This window comes from Anticarsia gemmatalis, chromosome 22 (assembly GCF_050436995.1).
Source record: "Anticarsia gemmatalis isolate Benzon Research Colony breed Stoneville strain chromosome 22, ilAntGemm2 primary, whole genome shotgun sequence".
Lineage (NCBI taxonomy): Eukaryota > Metazoa > Arthropoda > Insecta > Lepidoptera > Erebidae > Anticarsia > Anticarsia gemmatalis.
This window is the reverse complement of record NC_134766.1, coordinates 8,345,409-8,367,083: the sequence shown is the minus strand read 5'-3', so window position 1 is coordinate 8,367,083 and position 21,675 is coordinate 8,345,409. Positions and strand designations below refer to the sequence as shown.

Below are 21,675 nucleotides of genomic sequence, written 5' to 3'. Positions count from 1 at the left end.
GTGACAGACGGACAGACGACAGACGAACAGACGGACGGACAGACAGCGTAGGATTAGTAATAGGGTTTCATTTTTACCTTTTAGATTCGGAAACCTTAAAAAGTAGTTAGTGGTAATGGGTACTAAAAAAATGTCATTGCAAATCGAACGAATCAGTAAATCTAAATAATCATAAAAATTCATTTAAATATAACTGCCAAAGAGATACGTCAAAATCTCTGTTTTAAGACAAAGCAACGCTAGTGGAGGCATATAATAAAAAAATATGATACTTACAGATGTAATGGTTTTTGCACGAAGCAATTCTATTGAAATCTGCACGTTGCACAACGATCGTAGTAACGTATCAATTGCATACAAACACACCTGAAACGTTGTCAATTTACAAAAAACTAAGAAATTTACCTCCCAATTTTATCTCACTTAATGTCCATGGCAGAAGGTGACGGTTCTCCGTATGGTAAAACGTGGTTATTTTTGTAAAATTTGGCGTTAATTTGATTATAGAAATAAGTAAATAGGTAGCTAGCATAAAAAGATAGTGACGAGTTTAGTGTTCCGGTTCTTGGTACTAAAAATCGCTATGAACAAAATAGTAGCATTTTAAATAGTGTGATTGATCTTATGCCCATTTCTTTCTAATTTAAAGTAACCTTTGAATTTAAAGGTAACCCTGTTTTACGAGTACTTTACGTTAAATTTATCTTTATGTTATACTTCGCATTCACTATCGTGAAGTATCATAGTCATTAAAGTGGGACAAGAAGTTTTCAAAAACACTATCCTCTGTATTAAATATAATGTTTCATATAGACTATAGTATTACACATTCGCTACAAGCTCGAGTATGCACTAAAAACAATATTTAGATAGAAATATTGATAGTTACCAGTCCATTTGAAACCGTTTTAAACAGACTGTACGAAGATAAAATATTTTGATACACTTCGAACATTTCTTTACAATACTTAGCATTCTCGTGATCGCTACTGCGGCATCCGTTCTCAATGCTAATATTCCACTTAGCAAGGTATTTAATAAGGATCATCAAAATACAGTCAGAATATACGATGCACAAATCGACGAAAATGTATAAAATATTGAGGAAAGCATCAATGATAGTAATAAATTGTAAAGCGTAGTAACAGCCCAATAGAATACCGTTGAACCCTACGATCAATGCAAGATACATCCAGTTAATTGCGACAGTATTCTTGATACTATTATCATTCAAGCCGAACCTTTCATGGATAACTTGAATATTCAGAATTAAGAAAACGTTATTTTCAGCGTGAATCGAATTCAAAATGATAACTATGACGATATTGACACAATAATAAATGTAGTAGAATATAGCGTAGACGTTCTTCCTGTCTGGCATATCACCGAGAAAATTTTGAAAAATGGAAAATAAGAGAAATGACATCATAAAAACAAATACTCTTATGGAATACTTCTTTCCAATTGGTATAATAGAATTGTTACGTATCACAAATTTTGACCCCAACAACATTTTTTGTATCATATACAAAGGGTATAACATTCTTTGAATATCTTTTTTTAGTAAATTATTGATTCGTAAGTTCCCAATGTTGATTTTTATTGGTTCGACTTTTGATTTTTCGGATTTCATTTTAAACATTTTTGAGTTGAATGCCCAATTCCAATCCATCTTTAAGTTAAATGAAAAGCAAATTGTTAACGCCTGAGTTTCTATTATTAAATTAATTTAATTTCCATTAAACGTACCACAGAAGTACAGTCCATCATTGTGATTAATTAATGAATAAACTATTTATTATTCTAAATTGATTGAAAGCCTGAAATCGAATATAGTAATACAAAAATAAAATAGACCTACTGAAATTAATAACAGAAATAATTACAAATTGTAAATTGTCCAAAACTATTCAAACGACTCACACAGTTAACAATCATTTAAAAATATGCCTCTATATTTATTTACCCTATAAAGAAAATTATTTTTAAGTAATACAGGTTGTGGATGAAGTCTCAATAATGTTTTTTTAACCCATTCCTGTCCCACCGCGGGGCATTGGTATCCTTCGAAACGAGTGAAGGGTTAGGCCATGAGTCCACCACGCTGGCCAAGTGCAAGTTGGGGACTTTGCATTCCTTTAATAAAAATGTCTTTAACAAATTTTAGGCATGCAAGGTTTCATCACGATGTTTTCATTCATCTATTTTTTACGTTATATTGACATACTGCTGGGCAAGGGTCTCCTCACAATTAAAAATTGGATATCGAGTCCACCACGCTAACCAAGTACGGTTTAGGGAGTTGATACATGCCCTCACGAAATGTGTAAACAATTTATGGGCATGCAAGGTTTCATCACGATGTTTTCCTTCACAGTTAGAGCAATTGATCAGTATTACTAGAATAGAGGAGGAAGGAAAACGGAGTTACAAATTTTTCAATAGTTTATTTTTTTATAAATAAATGATCAGACGCATAATATAATCAATTGTCAATGTTTTGGGTAGTTAGCTGCGTAGCTGAAGATCAGTTTATGCCAGCTATTGGTTGAAAAAGTTGGTTCATTAGATTCTCTAAAAAGCGAATTGCAGCATCACTATAATATAGTTAGTGATGAGTCCGCTGAGAGTGAGCGGTAACACAGCGTCCACGTAGAACATGCCACACGCGCTCATCTTACTGAACGACTGACGGTTTAACTGCAGTACCAGCTTATACAAATTGCGCTGATGTTCTGTAACATTAATATTAATTAGATACACTTCGAACAAACCAAGGTGAAATCTGTATATTTTTCTGGGTAGATAGTAGGCACATAAGTTTCATAGAACCCAAGTCCCATTGTGCTTCATATTTTTATTGTACATACCTACATACTTATTTATTTCTTTGCATCACTCCAAAGTAAACTGGAGAAGAAAACTTTTTGCGCCTTTACGTGGTGTACATAAATATAAAAAGGCTCATAAGACAAAAAAAATATACAGATGAACGGATTTTCATATGTTTTCCACTTTAACATTGTCTGATTAATGTAAAAAAATAATATATAGTTCTGGCTTCATAGATTTCAAATTATAAGCTACTAGCTGACCCGGCGAACTTCGTACCGCCTAAAATATGCAAAATTAAATGTCTATTTTTCAATATTTCTGGGAGATTTCCTTCATATTATTTTTGTAAGAACCTTCTCCTAATAATAACAAATACAATTTAAAAGAATTAGTAAAATCGGTCCAGCCATTCACGCGTGATGCCGTGACCAAGGGAAACGGGTTTAAATTTTTGTATACATAGATTTGAAAAAGCCCTTAGATTGCAAACTACAGCACTGACATACAAACCTGAACAATTCCTATTTTTGAACAGCATAAGACACGCAGTCTCAGCCTCTTCCACAGCCATGTAGAACTTCTCATTGTACACACATAGCAGTACTTCAATTAACACATCCTTTATTATCCACAATAAGTTCAAAATGGTCAAGAATATGTGCGCGTTCTAAAAATAAGAAAAAATATTTGCAAAGAATATTTTATGGGACTTTGTTTCCTGTTGTGATAGTTAGGAAAATGAGTAGCGATGCCAAAATATTTTCTTTAAGTATAGCTAAGCCTCAAAATCTGTTAAAAAGAATAATGTTTAACACATAAGATCTTTTTTTTAAACATTGCATTTTATTGTCTCGATTAGTACAAAAAATAACGCAAACACGCACCTTACCTTGGTATTAGTCAGCCTGCAACTACGACCAATATAACCTACGCTAAAACGTCAGGCTTAAATTAATGTACCTACATGTTTGAAAAGTCCGTCAAATACTAGTCATACAATACCTAAGAGAAATTATGAAAACATTTATACAGTCCCATAGAACCATCATTTTTTGTTCAACCATTTGACTGCCACGGTCGGCTATACTCGACAAATCAGAACGTGCTCACGACGCTATATTTTTGTCGACGCAAAGCGTCGTGAGCACTTTCTGACCGCGGCGGTCCAAGGTTTAAAGGATACTCACGTAGTCAGCATAGTACTTATTTGTTTTAATGAGCTGTATTTGTCCTTGGATGTTACACAAAGATCGGCTTAATATATCGATGGAGTGCAAAAACACCTGAAAATTATAAAATAATCATGATAGAATTATAAAATCCGATTTAAAAAAATTCACATCTCACTTCAAAGAAATGAACAAATGAATAGTTACCAGACTGTGAAAAAGCTTCTTACATAAATCATAGGCTGACTGTATATTTTGATATTTTTTGAACATTTCACCACAATATTCCACACTCGCATCATCTAGATTCATGTTTTGAACATCATGATTCCACTTGCTAAGATATTTCGTTAACAGAACCAAAATGTGAACGGCATAAAGCATGTTCATATCAAATGAAATGTATATAGAATCAAACACAAGCAATATTTCATTGACAATCTTTAACGTGTAGTAAAAGAATAGAATAATTACATTAAAACCGAAGAAAAACAAATGTGATATCCAATTGTTAACACGGAGTTTCTTGATACTTTTATCACTCAAATTGATTTCCTTGTGAATGGTTTGAAGACTCAATATAAGCAAGATGTGGTTTTCTGTGTATATTACGTTCAAAACTAGAATCGCAATCATATTAATGCAATATACTAGAAAATAATATAACATTAATAAGTTATAAAAAGGCTGATCGTTGGCCAGATTAGCAAGTGGTATATCTTCAACCTCGCAAAATATTTCATAAAAACAAACGACAAAGCAAGTCAATAAGGTAACAAATACAAATATGAAATATTTTTTACCAATCGGCGTGATAACATTTTTACGGATTCTATACTTTGATGATAGAAATATATTCTGTGCAAAATACAATGGATATAATATCCTTTGAACGTCTTTATTTAAAACATTTTTATTTTGTATATTTTCTGTTATAATAATAGATGTATTTGATTCAGCCTCTGAATTTTGGTTCATGTTTACTTGTAGTTCCAGAAATGATTTTACTAATAAAATGAAGGGTGAAGTAAACAGACCGTAATTTGATAAAATGTATTACAGATTAATTTTATGATAGAAATTAAATTGATTGTAACAAATTGATTAATAGTGTCAGAGTACATTTGTATTCAATTTACAATAATTATATTAGTAATATTGAACACTTGTTTTAACGGTAAAGGTTACATAGTGATGTAACCTTGTAACCTGAAAATTCTTTCCTTCTTGAGAATTTGCAAAGTACCTAACGCGCACTAATGCCCGGTTTCTGAGTACATTTAGCGGTAGTTTATCTAATCAATAGCGTTTAAACTCATATAAAACAAACGCTAAATGTACTTCAGAAACCGGGGGTAAGTCAGTGTTCCGGACTTACGGCCTAACTCCTCCGTCATTCTAAAAGGAGACTTGTGGTCAGCTTTAGCAGGCCAATTGGTTAATTTGTAAGAGATTTCAAAAAATGCATGGCTACGAAACTTTGAGTTCAGGCAGAAAGATGCTTGCTAAGTACAATATTGATAGGACACCTTTAACCCCCAGTTTCTGGGGTACATTAAGCGGTAGTTTATCTATTCGATAGGTTTAAACCTATATAAAAAAAACGCTATTGAATTGATAAACTACCGCTAAATGTACTTAGAAAGCGGGCATTAGTGGTTTATGCAATAGCGAATTGCAGCAACACGATAATATAGTTAGTGATGAGTCCGCTGAGAGTGAGCGGTAACACAGCGTCCACGTAGAACATGCCACACGCGCTCATCTTACTGAACGACTGACGGTTTAACTGCAGCACTTGCTTGTAAATAATGATGTAGTTTTCTGTAAAAAATGAATTTGTTTCAATTAACAGTCTAGAGCTGCTACTACGAGCTCACTATCAAAAGCAACCAGTCTTCTAACACCGAAGTTAGGAATGAGTAACTGAAGACAAGACAGCCCCGGCAGTAATATAGTTGGTAACCCGGGTGTTTTTTAAAGGATAAACACAAAGCCAAGCGTTTCTCACTATCATTATCACTTGCTCCAACGGTGAAGGAAAAATCGTGAGGACACCTTGCATGCCTTAAATATTGTTTAAAACATTTATTGAGGGCATGCAAAGTCCCCAACCCGCATTTGGCAAGCGTGGTGGACTTAAGACCTAACCCCTCCCCTTCGTTTGGGAGGAGACCCTTGCCCTGCAGTGGGATAGTAATGGGTTATTTAAAAAATCGTTTCACCTTTTTAAAAATTGGGACCAATTCATAAGATTCTTTCTTCTAAGAAAAAACTAGCCGTAGTAGAAAATTTCGCAGACCAAGGATGCTCACAAAAATACTCAATTAAATCAAGTCTATACACACCTGAACAATCAACATGAATCAATCGTGTTACACAAACTGTTTCAGCGTCATCAACAGCCATGTAGAATTTCTCACAGTAAATGCAAAGCACTATTTCTAAAAACACATCTTTCAACACCCATATTGCATTTATTACGATGAGATCAGCCTAAAATGTAAACAAAATAATTGAAAAGATTTGTGCAATAATTACGAGACTTTTAAATTATTATCGTCGACTATGAAAAGGCATTTGAAAACGTAAAGGAAGAAAGAAAGAAGAAAGTTTATTTAGTAAAAACAACACACAAGAAAGACACACAACACACAAGATAAAATGGTTGAGGATGTGTCTCACGGCTGAACCAAATAGGTACCCAGATCAGCTTAATGTCAAGCACAATAAGTGCTTGACGCTGGTTTTCATTTGGGCCCTTTGCGTTTCATAGATGTTACACAGTGTAGTTGTATGTGTTGTTAGTGCGTTAATGTTTCTCTCACTTAATTCTCGCACCCAACTTCACGATTTGATTTAATAATTTATGTAGATTTTGCTTACTAACTTGTAGTTTTACGTTATACTGAGGTGCGCAGCTCTGCTTGCATAATACATAGTTAAGGTCCTACCCAAGGACACAATCTGTCACCAACTTTTAAAAAGAACTGACATAATTTATTTTGTGATAGCCGAGTGGTTTAGGTTGATACCTCCCACACAAGTAGCCACAGGTTCGAATCCGAGGCAACACACCAATGACTTTTCGAAGTTATGTGTGTATTAGAAATAATTATCACTTGCTCTAACGGTGAAGGAAAACATCGTGAGGAAAACTTGCAAGTCTAAAATTTGTTAAATAAATTTATTCAGCATGCAAAGTCCCGAACCCGCAACGCGACTCAACGCGATTCAAGGCCTAACCCCTCCCCCTTGTTTGGGAGGAGACCCTTGCCCTGCAGAGGGACAGTAATGGGTTAAAAGTAAAATATAATTATATATGTTATTTAATATGGATACTCACGTGATGAACGACGTCGTTAGTAGTATCAAGAAGACACATCTCTATTTGTATCTGAATGTTGCTTAAAGCTCGACAAAAAGTATCGGCAGCGTGTAGGAATATCTACAAAAAATGTTATACGATGATATATTAATTATGACATTATAATTCAGTATGGTGCAATTAAAGTAAGACTACTTTAGCAACAACAGATATTATTATCGATACAATATGCAGTAGTATGGTGGATATAGATTAGTAACATAGGCTTCTGACTGTCTATGTTTAGGCCAGGGATCGAAATTGCAAAATAAACCCACTTTTTTATAAATACATATGAAAATACCAAATAGAAACATAAACATTACCAGAACATGAAACACCTTTCGAAACATATTATAAGTCACCAGAATTTCTCTATAGATAACAAGCATTTTCTCGCAATATTCAGCATCAATTCCGTCATACTTTTCAATATCATTATTCCATTTAACCAAACATTGGCACAACAGCATCATAATACGTACAGCATAAACCAAATTCATATCATAAATAAAATACCAGACATCAATGATTAACGCAATTGGGTCAAAAAACTGTTTGTTGTAAAAAATTGTTAGAAAAATCAGATTGAGACATAAGAATGCAATGTTTGAGAACCAAGTACCGATGATGAAATTCTTGAAACTTTTGTGACTTAATTTGATACTTTCCTGGATGAATTGAAGTCTCAAAATTAATAAAACATTGTCTTCAGAGAGTACTATATTGAGTAAAGACATCATGATAAGAGATAAACAATAATATATGTAAAATAAGTACATAATAATTCGTAATATTCTACTTCCTTGTTGTTCTGCATATTCAATTTTATCGTACACTGTCCCACTGCACGAAAACACAAATAAAATGAATAAAACCAAAAATACTGGTATATAATACTTCTTTTTAACTGGAGTGATTGAATTATCACGTATAATGTATTTCCACGATAGAAAAATTTGTTGCGTTAAGTAAAGTGGGTATAAAATTCTTTGCATATCTTGTCTTAATATGTTATTTATTTTTGCATTCTCTTCCATATTTACAGGTATATTTGCTGTAACTGTTGTGGCCATTTTAGTAGGTAACATACTATCGTATTAAGGCCATAAGGCTTCTATCATAATCAATTTGAATATAGGTTAATTGATAAAATTTTCCATTACATATTATTATGTGTTTATTAATCTTGTTTTCATAACGTATGAAGGATGTAGTATAATTAATTAAAGTGTAACTAGGTGTGTAAGTAACTAAGTGTTAATTAATTATTAATAATATAATTCTATCAATCAGACGAAATAAACTGTGATGGTAAGTGCAAATAACTCAAAAATTGAAAGTTTCAGATAAGTTTGACTTAATAAAGGAAAAGAAATACTAGTTGTTTGTTTAATTGATCTTGGTAAGCTAACTTTTGTTTTTTTAAACATTACGCCTCTTATACCCATAAGGTTAGGCAGAGGTGTATAAAATACTGACACCGTTTATACGTTTTGTCATTTACTACATTTATCCTATGTGATTGAGGGCGCTTCTTCTTCTTATCGTATGGTCAGTGGTCAACATAGTGTCAAAGTTGTTCAAGCCGCCCGAAGGCCTTTGACATGGCTTAACGACTGTTACCTTAGTAGATAACAGCCGGGACCGACTTTTTACGTGCCCTCCGAAGCACGGAGACGCCCAGTTCAAATAACACTATGCGGTCACCCATCTATGGAATGACCGCGCCAACGGTTGCTAAACCCACAGATCGTTTACCGACCGGTGAGCACAACTGGCTATGGGCGCCTCAATTGAGGGCGCGATTACAGCCATTTGCCGGGGACGGTACCATCTCCGAACCACTACTGAGAATAATAATATTCTAAATTAAATCAGAAAATACCAATCTCTTTGCCCGACCCGGGAATCGAACTCGAGCCATCTTAATCGGCAGTCTCAAACCACAGAGGCTGTCAAACAATTATTTCCAAATACTAGTTATTTTAGAATCCTTTTCATCTTCGTGGATTGTAAACGTCTTAAATAATAATAAACTAATCCTGCATGTAACGGTTTATTTAACGGCTAAGGGGTTTGTTTAGGATAGTATGACGTCATTCATGACGTCTGTATAAACACACAATTACTTGGGTCACAGATGACTGAGATAAGATACCGGGGCACTTATGAATGATATTTTATTCATAATTTCTCCTTTCCATTCCAAGCGGGTATTTCCTATTGGCCCAAATTCTTATCTTTACTACAATATCCTGCTTTTACTCAATTGCTTTAAACGTTTTCTGGTAGTCGGCTGACAAATACGGTTGAATAAAATTCTTACAATGTATCCACATCAAAATTGTGAAAAATCCCATCACGTCGAAGTTTTACTAAATAACTACGTAAAACAAGAAATTCAATCGATGCTTCTACCTTTAAACATAATGCAGAATTTAATATTCTATCCAAAATATTGCATCAAAGATAATTTCATCACACCAAACAACTTTAAAACTAGCGTCGTATCAATTTGTGCTACCATTATATTCATAGGCGTTTACTCCTACCGTGACGTCATGATCATGGACGAGAATTTCTTCAAATACATCAATAGCTTTCAACTGTTTCAATTCACACACGCCTACATCGTCTACTGTACTGGGTTTATTCTGAACATCACCGCTCACATCACTCAGAGGATGACCAACATTGAATTCGTGTTGAACATTCAAGATGTCTATGAAATCATCAATAATAAGAACACTCTTAAACTCTACACGTATGGAAACTGGATCGGCGTCATTATGATCTTTTCCTTCTATATTATTATTTCTTTTTTAACGTTAGCAGCTTCTGTGTATTCTAGTATTCTTCTTGTTTTCACTACAATGGCTTTGATATGTTTAGATGCGAATATCGTGTATGCGATAAGGTTGATGACGTTGTTGAAACATATGGTTGTGTCGTGGAATGAACAGTTCTTGAGCCTGGAGTTTGATGGTGGACTGAAGTATGATGCTATGTTCGTGGCTTATGTGAAGATATTAAAGTGTTATGATATCTACGCTCGTGCTTTTAAGTATTTTGTGAGTATATTCTTGCTTATTTAATACTCATAATGTGGTTCTAAAGCAAGACTTGGATCATGAAATTATCTCTTCTTAATTCAGTTTTTTTGTCTTGAATGTTGAGTCGTTAATGTATAAAAACGTGCTTACGACTTACGAATCCTTAGACATGGTTTCTACTATTTTGATTTTCATCAATACCTCATTCAATTTCAATCATTGGGCCTGTGTCCATCTATTGCAGATGATTCAGGAGGCGTCAGATAGAGTAATATTTGTTAAGAGGGACATCTTCGTTCGTAACAAAAAAGGTCTTTGCGAGAGTGACAATCTACCAATACCTAATACTCAATAGCATAAAGTACCTCCATAATATGTTATTTTTTGTATTCATTTAATTTCAGGTACTGTTCCATACACTGGAGACTTTCAGTCATGCACTGTTGCATGTACAGGCTTTTATTGATTTGATCGCTTCATTTGATGTGAAAGGAGACGAAATTGTAAGAGCTATTTCATATTCATTTCTTCTTTGAACACAGCGCCAATTAAAATTATTACTACTTAATATAATATATGTGAAAAGAGCAGTGATAGCCGAGTGGTTTAAGTTGACACCTCCCACGCAAGTGGTCGACCGCAGGTTCGGTATATTCCCGTTGTCCACCCCCTGCTTGTCCACCCCGGGTGGACAGTGACACAAATCTTTTAAAAAGTTCTCGGTGTCCACCCCTGGGGGACAGTGAGAATTAATTTTAAATTATTCCCGCTGGCCACCCCGGGTGGACAAAGACACGAGTTTCATATTACTACTCTCGATGTTCACCGCAGGTGGACAAAGCCACTGCTTAAATAAACATTCTCAATGTCCACGCTTGCTGGAATTGGGTGTAAATAATTATAACAAAATTAATTAAGTAGGTACATAGTTTAATCATATTATCAACATCTCTAGGGTAAATAGAAGTAGGTACACTATCTATGGTGTGTTTTCCCATATAATGTTGATTGACCCTAAGTTGCGGCACTTATTAAACCAAGGTATAAGTTATAACAATAAACGTAAAAAAATATATTTTAAGTGATCATTTTATTCACGACATGCGAATAGGACTTGTCAATGGGGACTTCAATATTGATTTATTTCTAGAAAGGATGAGGATGTAAAGATTTTTCTGTGACTTTGATTAATACCTATTGTGATAATTATTTGTGTAGATTGCAAAAGTAAAAGATGTTGATAATATGATTAAACTATATATCTACTTAATTATTTTTTTACACTCAATTCCATCAAGCGTGGACATTGAGAATGTTTATTTAAGCAGTGGCTTTGTCCACCGGTGGTGAACATCGAGAGTAGTAATATGAAACTCGTGTCTTTGTCCACCCGGGGTGGCCAGCGGGAATAATTTAAAATTAATTCTCACTGTCCCCCAGCGGTGGACACCGAGAACTTTTTAAAAGATTTGTGTCACTGTCCACCCGGGGTGGACAAGCAGGGGGTGGACACCGGGAATATACCGCAGGTTGGTACCCGAGGCAACACACCAATGACTTTTCGAAGTTATGTGTGTATTAGAAATAATTATCACATGCTCCAACGGTGAAGGAAAACATCGTGAGGAAACCTTGCATGCCTAAAAATTTGTTTAAAACATTATTGAGGGCATGCAAAGTCTAATTTCTAATTTTTTCGTGTAAAGTAATAAAAATACATTCAGCCTCACAAACTTTTACTTTTTCAATGAACATAAGTTTGTAAAAGAATAATTGCGTTTAAGATCTTCTCCAACTATGTATTTTCTTATATTTCAGAGGAAAAACATAATAAAAACGGCAATAATATATGTTTGGACGATAAAAAACGTGGGGCTGCAAATAAGAATGGGTGTGGTTTGCGAATCGTTTTACATTGCCGTCAATCAAACCCAGGAGACTTGTGGTCTTGTTCTGAAATCTAAATATGCTTCAGGTAATTTTTAATGATTTCTTGTGATAAGAAGATCTTAACCTTGTTATAGAAAAAAAATGGATGTTTGGCTTGGTTTAGTTAGCATATAGAATTATGATATGAAAAACTGTCAGAAATGTTATACAAGTAGCGACTATCGATAATCTATTATCTAACTATAAATTTTGTATAAAAAACTGGTCATCCCCTCTAGTGGCCGCCATAGGAATTGTATTTGCAATATATTTCAAATGTCAAATTTGTCCAACTCTTGATACACGAAAGTACCTAGACTGTAGAGAATTGGGCTACAGTAATATTAATTATAATTAATTTTTTCAGCTGAAGAAAAGAAAGTATGCAGGAACATACAGCGGATACACCGAGCTTCATTCGAGAAGATGTCTGCGTGCGGACTGTTTTATATCGACGCTGCGTTACCGCTCAAACTGATGGGACTACTCACTCACTACACTCTTGTACTGTTACAATTCGCGTTTATTACTCATTCTTATTAAATTTGTATGAAAAGATACTTGTTGCTTAGTTATTTTCTAACATTACATATGTATATTCGACCATAGCATAGGACTATAGACTGCCTCTGAGGTGCGCTTGGTAGTGTATCCCACTGCTAGTCATGAAGAAGTCTCGGGTTAGATTCTCCAGTCGGGCAAAATGCTATTGGTCTTTTCTTATTTAGATTCTTCTTCTTCTTGTCGTATGGTAGTGGTCAACCTAGTGTCAAAGTTGTTCAAGCCGCCCGTAGGCCTTTGACGTGGCTTAACGACTGTTATCTTAATTGACAACAACCGGGACCGACTTTTTACGTACCCTCTGAAGCACGAAGACGCCCTGTTCAATTACCACTATACGGTAACCCATCTCTGGAATGACCGCGCCAAGATTTGCTTAACCCACAGATCGTTTACCGACCGGTGAGCGCAACTGGCTACGGGCGCTTTAAATTTAGATTCAATTTAGATTAGATTATGTCTCAATAATAGCTTAGGCGCTGTCTCCACGAGCGAGAGAATCGCGGCGATATTATCGTCGTGCCACGTATTTCTATACACTCTCTATGGAACCGTCTCCACACGGCGATAATATCGCCGCGATACGACGAGTGTCAACGAGCGTGCGAAACGTCAATACATCGTCGCTAGTCGGCCGTGACAAGCAGCGGGTCCGCCGCGCGATCGCGACGAGCGCGCAGCGAGCGTGCTGTCAAATGCAGCGTCATTTATTTTCAATGTTGCCTTTTGTTTAGAAAAGCTTTTTAAACAAAGAACAAGTCGCCGCGGAATCTCTGCGATTCCGTTACGACTCGCGACGATACGCGGCGGAATTATCGCTCGTTCGTGGAGATTGTCCGACGATACAAGGGCGGACTCGTCGCGATTCTCTCGCCCGTGGAGACAGCGCCTTAGAGTTTGGCAACGTGCAGGCCTAGTATAATAATATGACAATCATTTCACCCCCTACTACATAGGAGGAACGTTACATATTATTATTATTAAATATAATTTTGCCACTTTTAATTGCTTTTACTTCACAATGAAATCTAATACTTTAAGACATAGGTACAGTCACGAGCCTTAATATGTTTATTTTATGACATATCCAATTGTACATCATAATACGAAGAAATCAACTTGAAGTTAGATAAAAATGTTGATGTTGTTGATAAAAATGCTATTGAAAATATGACAAGGTATACGTTATATGATCTTACTTTTGACTGCAGCTAATATTCAAGCCAAAACAAAATGATATAAGTTTGTTAGAAGTAATTGTTTCGCGGCGCGGCAACCTAAACTATTGCCCCATGAAGGCATCCAAATTAAATGAGGATACGCTACGCATATGTCATCACCGTGTCTATAAGAATATTAATTTAAACCTAATATTATTTCAAACAACATTAAGGTAATCCAACAAATGAGAATGACCTATTCTGTTTCATTCAATTACGTACTTACATCAATCATTGTCCTAACTTCAATAACACTGGACACACTACTAACATGTATTTCATAAAACAGAACAATAAAAAACCCGTTATTTTAAACATTGCACCAAAGAAAATAGAAAGCAATGAAATATTGCTGAACAATTATGTCGGAAAAGATCTCCAATCTGTATTGAAACCTTTGAATTTGATGCAAGCAATCTTCTTCTACTCCAAGTATCAAATCAAAGATAATTTCATCACACCAAACGGTGTGTTTTACAACTGCATTTCTGCTATAGCAACTTTTGTATCTATAATTTTATACTGTGTTCACGTGGTCGTAAATCTTCACAAGCCTATTCCAGGCATTTGGCTATTTTTAAACGTCACTCTCATTTCCGATTGCGTCTGCTACTCAATCGGTTTCCTTATTAATTTGATTCCACACATAATCAACCGGGATACTAATGTCTTATTCGTACTTAAAATCCAACGTGTTCATAGGATTTTGAATGTTGATAGCAGTCGCTTGAAACGAGTGACATTCTTCAACTGGGCGCATATTCTTTTATTGAATGGATTCTACATCTTCTGGGTAATATATTTGTACTATAACTTCTTTGCGCTCTTTTTTTCTTTCTTCCACGTGGCATTGACAGTGTTAGTCAGCTGTTTTGATATGAACATGATGTACCCTAGTCGATTATTGAATTTGGTAACCGAGACTTTAAATATTTGGATGGAAGAGATACAAAAGTCGGAATATAAGGGTAATGATGAAAAATTTTGGATTAATATGTATGAAGGATTTCTGGATATAATGGATGCTTATAAGTTGATTGAGAAGACGTGTAAATATACGGTAAGAGGTTTTATCTAACTATCCGTAAAGTAAACTTTTTTTTTACCTGTCCCACTGCAGGGCAAGGGTCTCCTCCCTAACGAGGGGGAGGGGTAAGGCCTTGAGTCCACCAAGTTGGCCAAGTGCAGGTTGTAAATAAACTAGCAATGGAAAAGTAAAATGGTCAGGGATGTCTCTGTCTATGGATCTGACCATACAATTGAGAGACTTGGGAAAGTCCCAATTTTATTCCAGATAGCTGACCCGCGCAACTTGGCAAAGAAAGAGTAATAATTTTCCCCGTTTTTGTAACATTTTTTACTGGTACTCTGCTCCTATTGGTCATAGCGTGATGATATATAGCCTTTAGCCTTCCTCGATAAATGGGCTATCTAACACTGAAATATTTTTTTCAAATCAGACCAGAAGTTCCTGAGATTAGCGCGTTCAAACAAACAAACAAACTCTTCAGCTTTATAATATTAGTATAGATTCCTGTACCATTAACGCGCATGCGTATCCTGTTGACGTCAGTGCGGCGGTCGGTCGTTGAAATATCAGTCGAATTTATTTACAGCATTATAGTAATTATTAAATAATGATGATAGATTTTTATTGCTTTCAGATGGCCTACTATGTAGTAAGTACATTATGTCATTCTCTGATGAACATACATGTATTAATCAACTCTATTATGGCAAATGCAGACGACGAAGATGTAAATATTTTTTTGTTTACTTAGTTATAGACTAAATATCTTAGTACAGACCCACTTGATCTTTTACCAACCGTTGAGCGCCTCGGCAAATAGGCTGCCATTCACTGACACAGCTGACTTTCTAGCTAACGTTCCAAATTCCATATTTTGTATACCGCTGTCACTCGCGTACTTTATATACATCACGTATCTCAGTTGACAACTAGTGTACTACACGTCAAACTGATGGTCCCTATTCAGTACCTCGATTCTATACCACTATCGACTACCGACAACCGGCTAGCTATCGACATTTGGCAGTTAGAATGTACTGCCAAAATGTTTCCTACGAAACCCGTCAGAGGCGCTGATCAGATTTTCATACAAAATTTCTCGATGACAGTTCGGTTGTCGGAAGTAGATAGTAGTAGAGAATCGAGCTACCGTACATTGCTGCTTTGACGTTACGTGTTAATCGGCGTCACTATATTCTAAAGGAGAAAACAATTTACAACATAGTGGCTTTCGAATAGTTGTCTACTGAGATGCGTGATAGTTGCTCTTGGCTCTCTACTGGGTTTTACGAAGCAAAAGTAGACTTTAATACTTATGTACTAACTATCATTTTAGAATACATTCGTAATAATATTATACAACTGTTGGTTACTGGAGAGCGTTATACTGCAGTTGAGTCTAAGTTGGGAATGCGAGAAGTTGTACATGGCTATGAGAGAGGTCCGGTCGGTGTGTATACGGCTTATGACGAAGACTGAGTGTTCAGGTATGAAGTAGATCCATACTAATATTATAAATGCAAAAGTAACTCTGTCTGTCTGTTACTCAATCACGGGTAAACTACTGAACCAATTGGCATGGAATTTGGTATGAAGATATTTTTATACCCGAGAAAGGACATAGGCTACTTTTTACCGCGGGAAAATGAAAGGGGAAAATTCAGGTGGCCGACGAAGTCGCGGGTAAAAGCTTGTACTTTATATGATAGTAATATGTATGCTCATCTATATCTAAGGCACAGAATAATGACATTTTTTAAAAGACATTGAATTAAAATCACAAATTATTGAATGATAAAGTCACACATTCTGATAAAGTCCCACATTGCTGAGTGTTAATTAAATCTCAATCACTCTCTCTCTCTTCCTGGCTATTTGTCCCATATGGTAGCGGGGTCAGCCTTCCTTACACTCTTCCTCCACTTCGCCCTATCCTTGACGTCGTCTTTCTCAACCTCACATGCCTTCATATCTCGCCGCAACACTTCTGTCCACGTGGTCTTCTGATAAAAAACTAAATTGCGAAATTTAAATACTTCGAAGCAATTATATATATTTTTTTATTTTTGCTTCCAGCTGCACAAAAAAGGACTTGTAAGAACTTACAACGTGTGCAGAAGGCGACGATGACGAAACTGTCGTGTGGCGTGTTCGTGGTCGACGCGCTTTTGTCGTTACGATTCTATGACCTTATCACCACTTATACCATCGTGCTGCTGCAGTTTGCTTTATCGTAGCTTTAAGTTTAATTAAAAAGATTATGATGGAATAAAATTTAAAAAAGTTTTCTTTTATAAGTACTTTTTTTCAGTTCCCGACTGAAGGATGTCGCAGTATGCGAACTCAAATACTTTCGTCTGATTACTCAGAATAAATATAATTCTTCTCTTTTTAAGCTTACGCTAAAAGCTTATTACTTTACGCTCTGCTATTATTCAATGTGCATTAATACGAAGAAAGTTTTCTGGACACAAATGGCAATCAATTTATCTTGGACTAAAGAAAATACAACAAAAAGGTCAGGTCATCAGGAGCGTAATACTCGTAAGCGGCTCTTCTTGTACACCGAGATTTATAGACATTAATGAAGCAAGGACAATTTGTAACAATCGTACTATGTGGCGTTCTTTAGTCTCTGCTTATAGGAAAAATACTTAATTTTATGTATGTATGTACGTGAAAAACATTTTAAACGGTGCTGACGACGCCGCTGATGACGACGACTGACTAATTTAATAAACACTTAACTCTTTAAACATGTCAAAAAGACAAATAGCATGAACCACTTCATATTATTACTTGAATTGAATACCAATAATTACTGTTACTTCTCACTGAAAAGTCCATTACTATCGAAATATGACAAACAAAAACAAGCAGAACGTAGTTTTAAACGACTTTTTTAGTATATTTCTTCCATTCTACTACATAAATACTATTGCTGGAGTAAGAAAATTTAATATTAAGAACAAATGTATAGAAAATATATCTATTAATAACATAATATGTGCAGTTTTCATCAATTGTGTAGTTTGTGTTTTCTTTTACATCGCTCTGAAGGATTCTATGTTATTCCCCAGTGGTATACAACCAGTGATACAAATTATATACTACGGTGTTTATTTACAATACGTCATCCATATTTGTATATTGACGTTCGTTAATTTGTATTACAGCAAAGATTTTGTGAAACTACTGACAATTCTCAATGACATTAATAACATTCTTAAAAATGCTAACGATTTAAAAATATTCAAATTTCTATCTTGGATATCGTGTGCTATGTTTGTAATGTATTACGTACTTTTGCTAACGATGAAATTTTATCTAGATAGATTTTGGAATTCTATAAGAAGTTTTTTCATAACAGCTTCTATTTTCTTTGATTTGGTTGTTGTTGAAGCGATGCTTGTTATATTCATTCTTGAACGAAAAGTTGCTAAATGGAATAAGTTTGTAAATAATATTGTAATCGAAGATGATGATGATAATATAAGGATAGATAGTCAAGCAGTTTTAAAAGAAATGTATGGTGTTATGAAATCTGTTGTGACTGCGTGGGATATATTGAAGAAAACTAATGAGTTTGTTGTAAGTATTCATTTATTTTGAAACTAGTTTAATAGTTGATAGCTTGTAGACACTGTTGAAAGAGAGCAATGTCATAACGACATAAAACAAGATTGGTGAACTTAGTAAATATCGACGAATTATTTAAGATCCTGTATCCTACAGCCATTCACTATGACAGGATGAATAGATATGAATGAAGTAAAGTAAGTTTGTAGAGATCGTAGCAAGTAGCGTTCTTTAGTCTCGGCCTAACTGGCCTAACCCCATGGGAAAGAGGCGTATTTTTGTGAATGTTTGCATTTCAGATAACTATAAAGATTTATATAAGTGTAATTGTAAACCTCAAGGACATGTAATCGGTGCTATTATGTATTAAATACTTTGTTTATTTTCAGATACTAATTCATCTAATTACAGCGTTTATTCAAAATTTGGTATACATAGGAGTGATATTGATATATTCGAAATCACGGCTGGTAAGTATAGACTAGAGTTTTATTTGAATCAGTTTCATTTATACTTTTTGTTCCATTCCTTCACATTATTATGTGCGTTTGTTTGTCCTTCTTTCACATCATAACTGAGTGACGGCTAGACGTGACTTTTCTTGAGAGGACATAAGGGCTGGAGAGTGACATAAGTACTTTTGACCAAAAAAAAATACTTCTCAATCAATTATCTATTATCTATTTATATAAAAATGAATTGCGGTTCGTTAGTCTCGCTAAACTCGTGGACGGCTGGACCGATTTGTCTAATTTTGGTCTTAAATTATTTGTGGAAGTCCAGAAAAGGTGTAAAAGGGCAACAAAAACGAAAATGTTCGGAATTAAATCAAAGCAAGAAAGCGTGCGCGGGTCAGCTTGTCAATTATAATTATCGCAATAAAATGTAATTCGATCGAAACGTCACGTCGGGTGAATAATAAGGTATCCTAACCTTTAATTTGCAATCTCGTTTAAGACCCGTCTCATTATAATATTATACTTCTCATTATTTTGATCTACAGACAAAGCCCCGCCTTGCAGATAAACTGGACAGAAAACTGGATGAAGATTCCAATTTATTTTACCTATTTTGTTTTACAGGAGACGCATATGTTAATCAGTCATATATCAAGCGTTATTTTCTGGACCGTCAAAGTGCTCATCGTCGAAGTAACCTTCTGTCTCACTTGTGAAAGACTCTACACTCAAGTCAATAAAGGAAAGATAATTAGTTTGTTGAAGGCAACTGAAGATGGTAAGATTTCTAATAAGAAATTTTATAAAAAGCGTATTTATTTGTTTATTTATTTTAAACTTCTTATAGAAAGTTAAAAGAAAGGCGGACTTAATGCCAAAGGCATTTTCTGCTAGTCTATCTTAGGTGATGCAGAGATTTAACTTTTCTTGCCGTTTCTTCTCACGAGCAACAGCTTTTCCGAAACGGTGGTAGATAAAAAATATTTTGACGATTTCAAATACTTGTTAAAGTTTATGAAATAAAGAATATTTGACTTTGACTTTGACTTTCGTTTGTTAACGTCTCCTTAAACATTTAGTTGATGTATTTAAATATCCCACCATCTCTGTTAGTAATTTTATAAATAAAACACTCGTATCACAATGGTGGTTACCTTACTGCTCCGAAACGGCTTGACCTTGACGGATTCTCATGAAATTATTTGAGCATATTGAGTAGGTCTGAGAATCGGCCAACATCTTTTTCATACCCCTAAGTGATAAGGGTTGCCCACCCTAACATTTTTTTATAACTTATGTGGCAAAACAACGTTTACCAGGTCGGTTAGTATTCATATAAAAAAAATCCACCCGAGATGTGCAAGGAAAATACTCCATAATGGTTTCCGGTGCTACCTCCAATAAAAGTATATCCACTGCTATGTTTTAAAGCATCCTATTGGTATAGAGGTGGTTTATCCTCGTGTATCTTTAGTTACCTTACGATTTTCTAGTACATGCGCAGCCTTGGTTTGCCAAACATTTTACTCTTAATCTAGGTAATTAAAAAAACATTAGAAATAAATAATTAAGACTAAGTAAAACTCCTGTTAACCAAAACTCCCGGTCACATAGAGAGATAATCTTATTCTCATTGTATAAATCTTCTTTCTTAGGTATATTAAAACCAATTTGGAAGAACATCTACCGTCTCCTACATCAAGACTTCCACAAGATGAGCACATATGGAGTGTTCACGATGGACGCGGCGCTGTTGCTTCACTTCTGTCAACTTGGCGCTACTTACACTATTGTGTTACTACAGTTTGCTTTCCTGTGACAAATATCAGTATACTAGAAGCTCGATTCTCTGCTACTATCGACTACCGACAACCAGCTAGTCATCGAGAAATTTTGTATGAAAATCTGATCAGCGTCTCTAATGGGCGTCGTAGGAACTATTTTGGCAGCACATTTTAAATGTCAAACTTTCGATACTCGATAGTATTGACTGTAGTGAATAGCGCTACAGTGTTATTTTGGACAATTAATAAAATTTGGTTTTATATACTAATGTCGTGTTTCTTTCGTTTTAGTTTTGTTTCTTATGGTCATAACGTGGTTTACTTCTTTTAAATAATATATTTCTACTTTAATATTTATTATCTACCCTACGCAGTTTTGCTTGTTTACAAACTTCAGAAGCTTGAGGTATTACCGTTTGTTTAATCATTTTATTGACTCTCTATCTCTATGCTGTATCGAACCAGGAACAAAAATCTGGATAGTTTAATAGTCTTTTCCGAGACAGCCTTAGCCTAGTCAAAGAGCCACCAGAAATATTTTATTTTATACATTGAAAATTGTAACATATTACCATAGTTTAGTTTTTTAAGAATTGGAATGTGACTGGTAAATAAACTTTTTATTACATTACGCTTTTCTATTATTCAATGAGCATAAGTATAAACAAAGATTTCTGGACATCAACG

The 21,675-nt window shown here is 34.9% G+C and overlaps 1 protein-coding gene across 1 annotated transcript; it reads left to right on the top strand.

Moving 5' to 3' along the window:
• Positions 1–18,026: 18,026 nt before the first annotated feature.
• On the top strand, positions 18,027–21,023 carry LOC142982813 (uncharacterized). Its single transcript, XM_076129497.1, has 4 exons — positions 18,027–18,353; positions 19,136–19,216; positions 19,829–19,982; positions 20,860–21,023. The coding sequence occupies exons 1-4, from the start codon at positions 18,027–18,029 to the stop codon at positions 21,021–21,023; spliced, it is 726 nt and encodes a 241-aa protein (XP_075985612.1).
• Positions 21,024–21,675: the final 652 nt, after the last annotated feature.

Excerpts from the sequence above, each read along its gene's own strand:
- LOC142982813 (XM_076129497.1), top strand. The coding sequence starts at position 18,027 with ATGACAAACAAAAACAAGCAGAACGTAGTTTTAAACGACTTTTTTAGT. Across the intron at positions 18,354-19,135 it reads TGTATTACAGCAAAGATTTT|ATACTAATTCATCTAATTAC; the intron begins GTGAAACTACTG and ends GTTTATTTTCAG. Across the intron at positions 19,983-20,859 it reads GTTGAAGGCAACTGAAGATG|GTATATTAAAACCAATTTGG; the intron begins GTAAGATTTCTA and ends CTTCTTTCTTAG.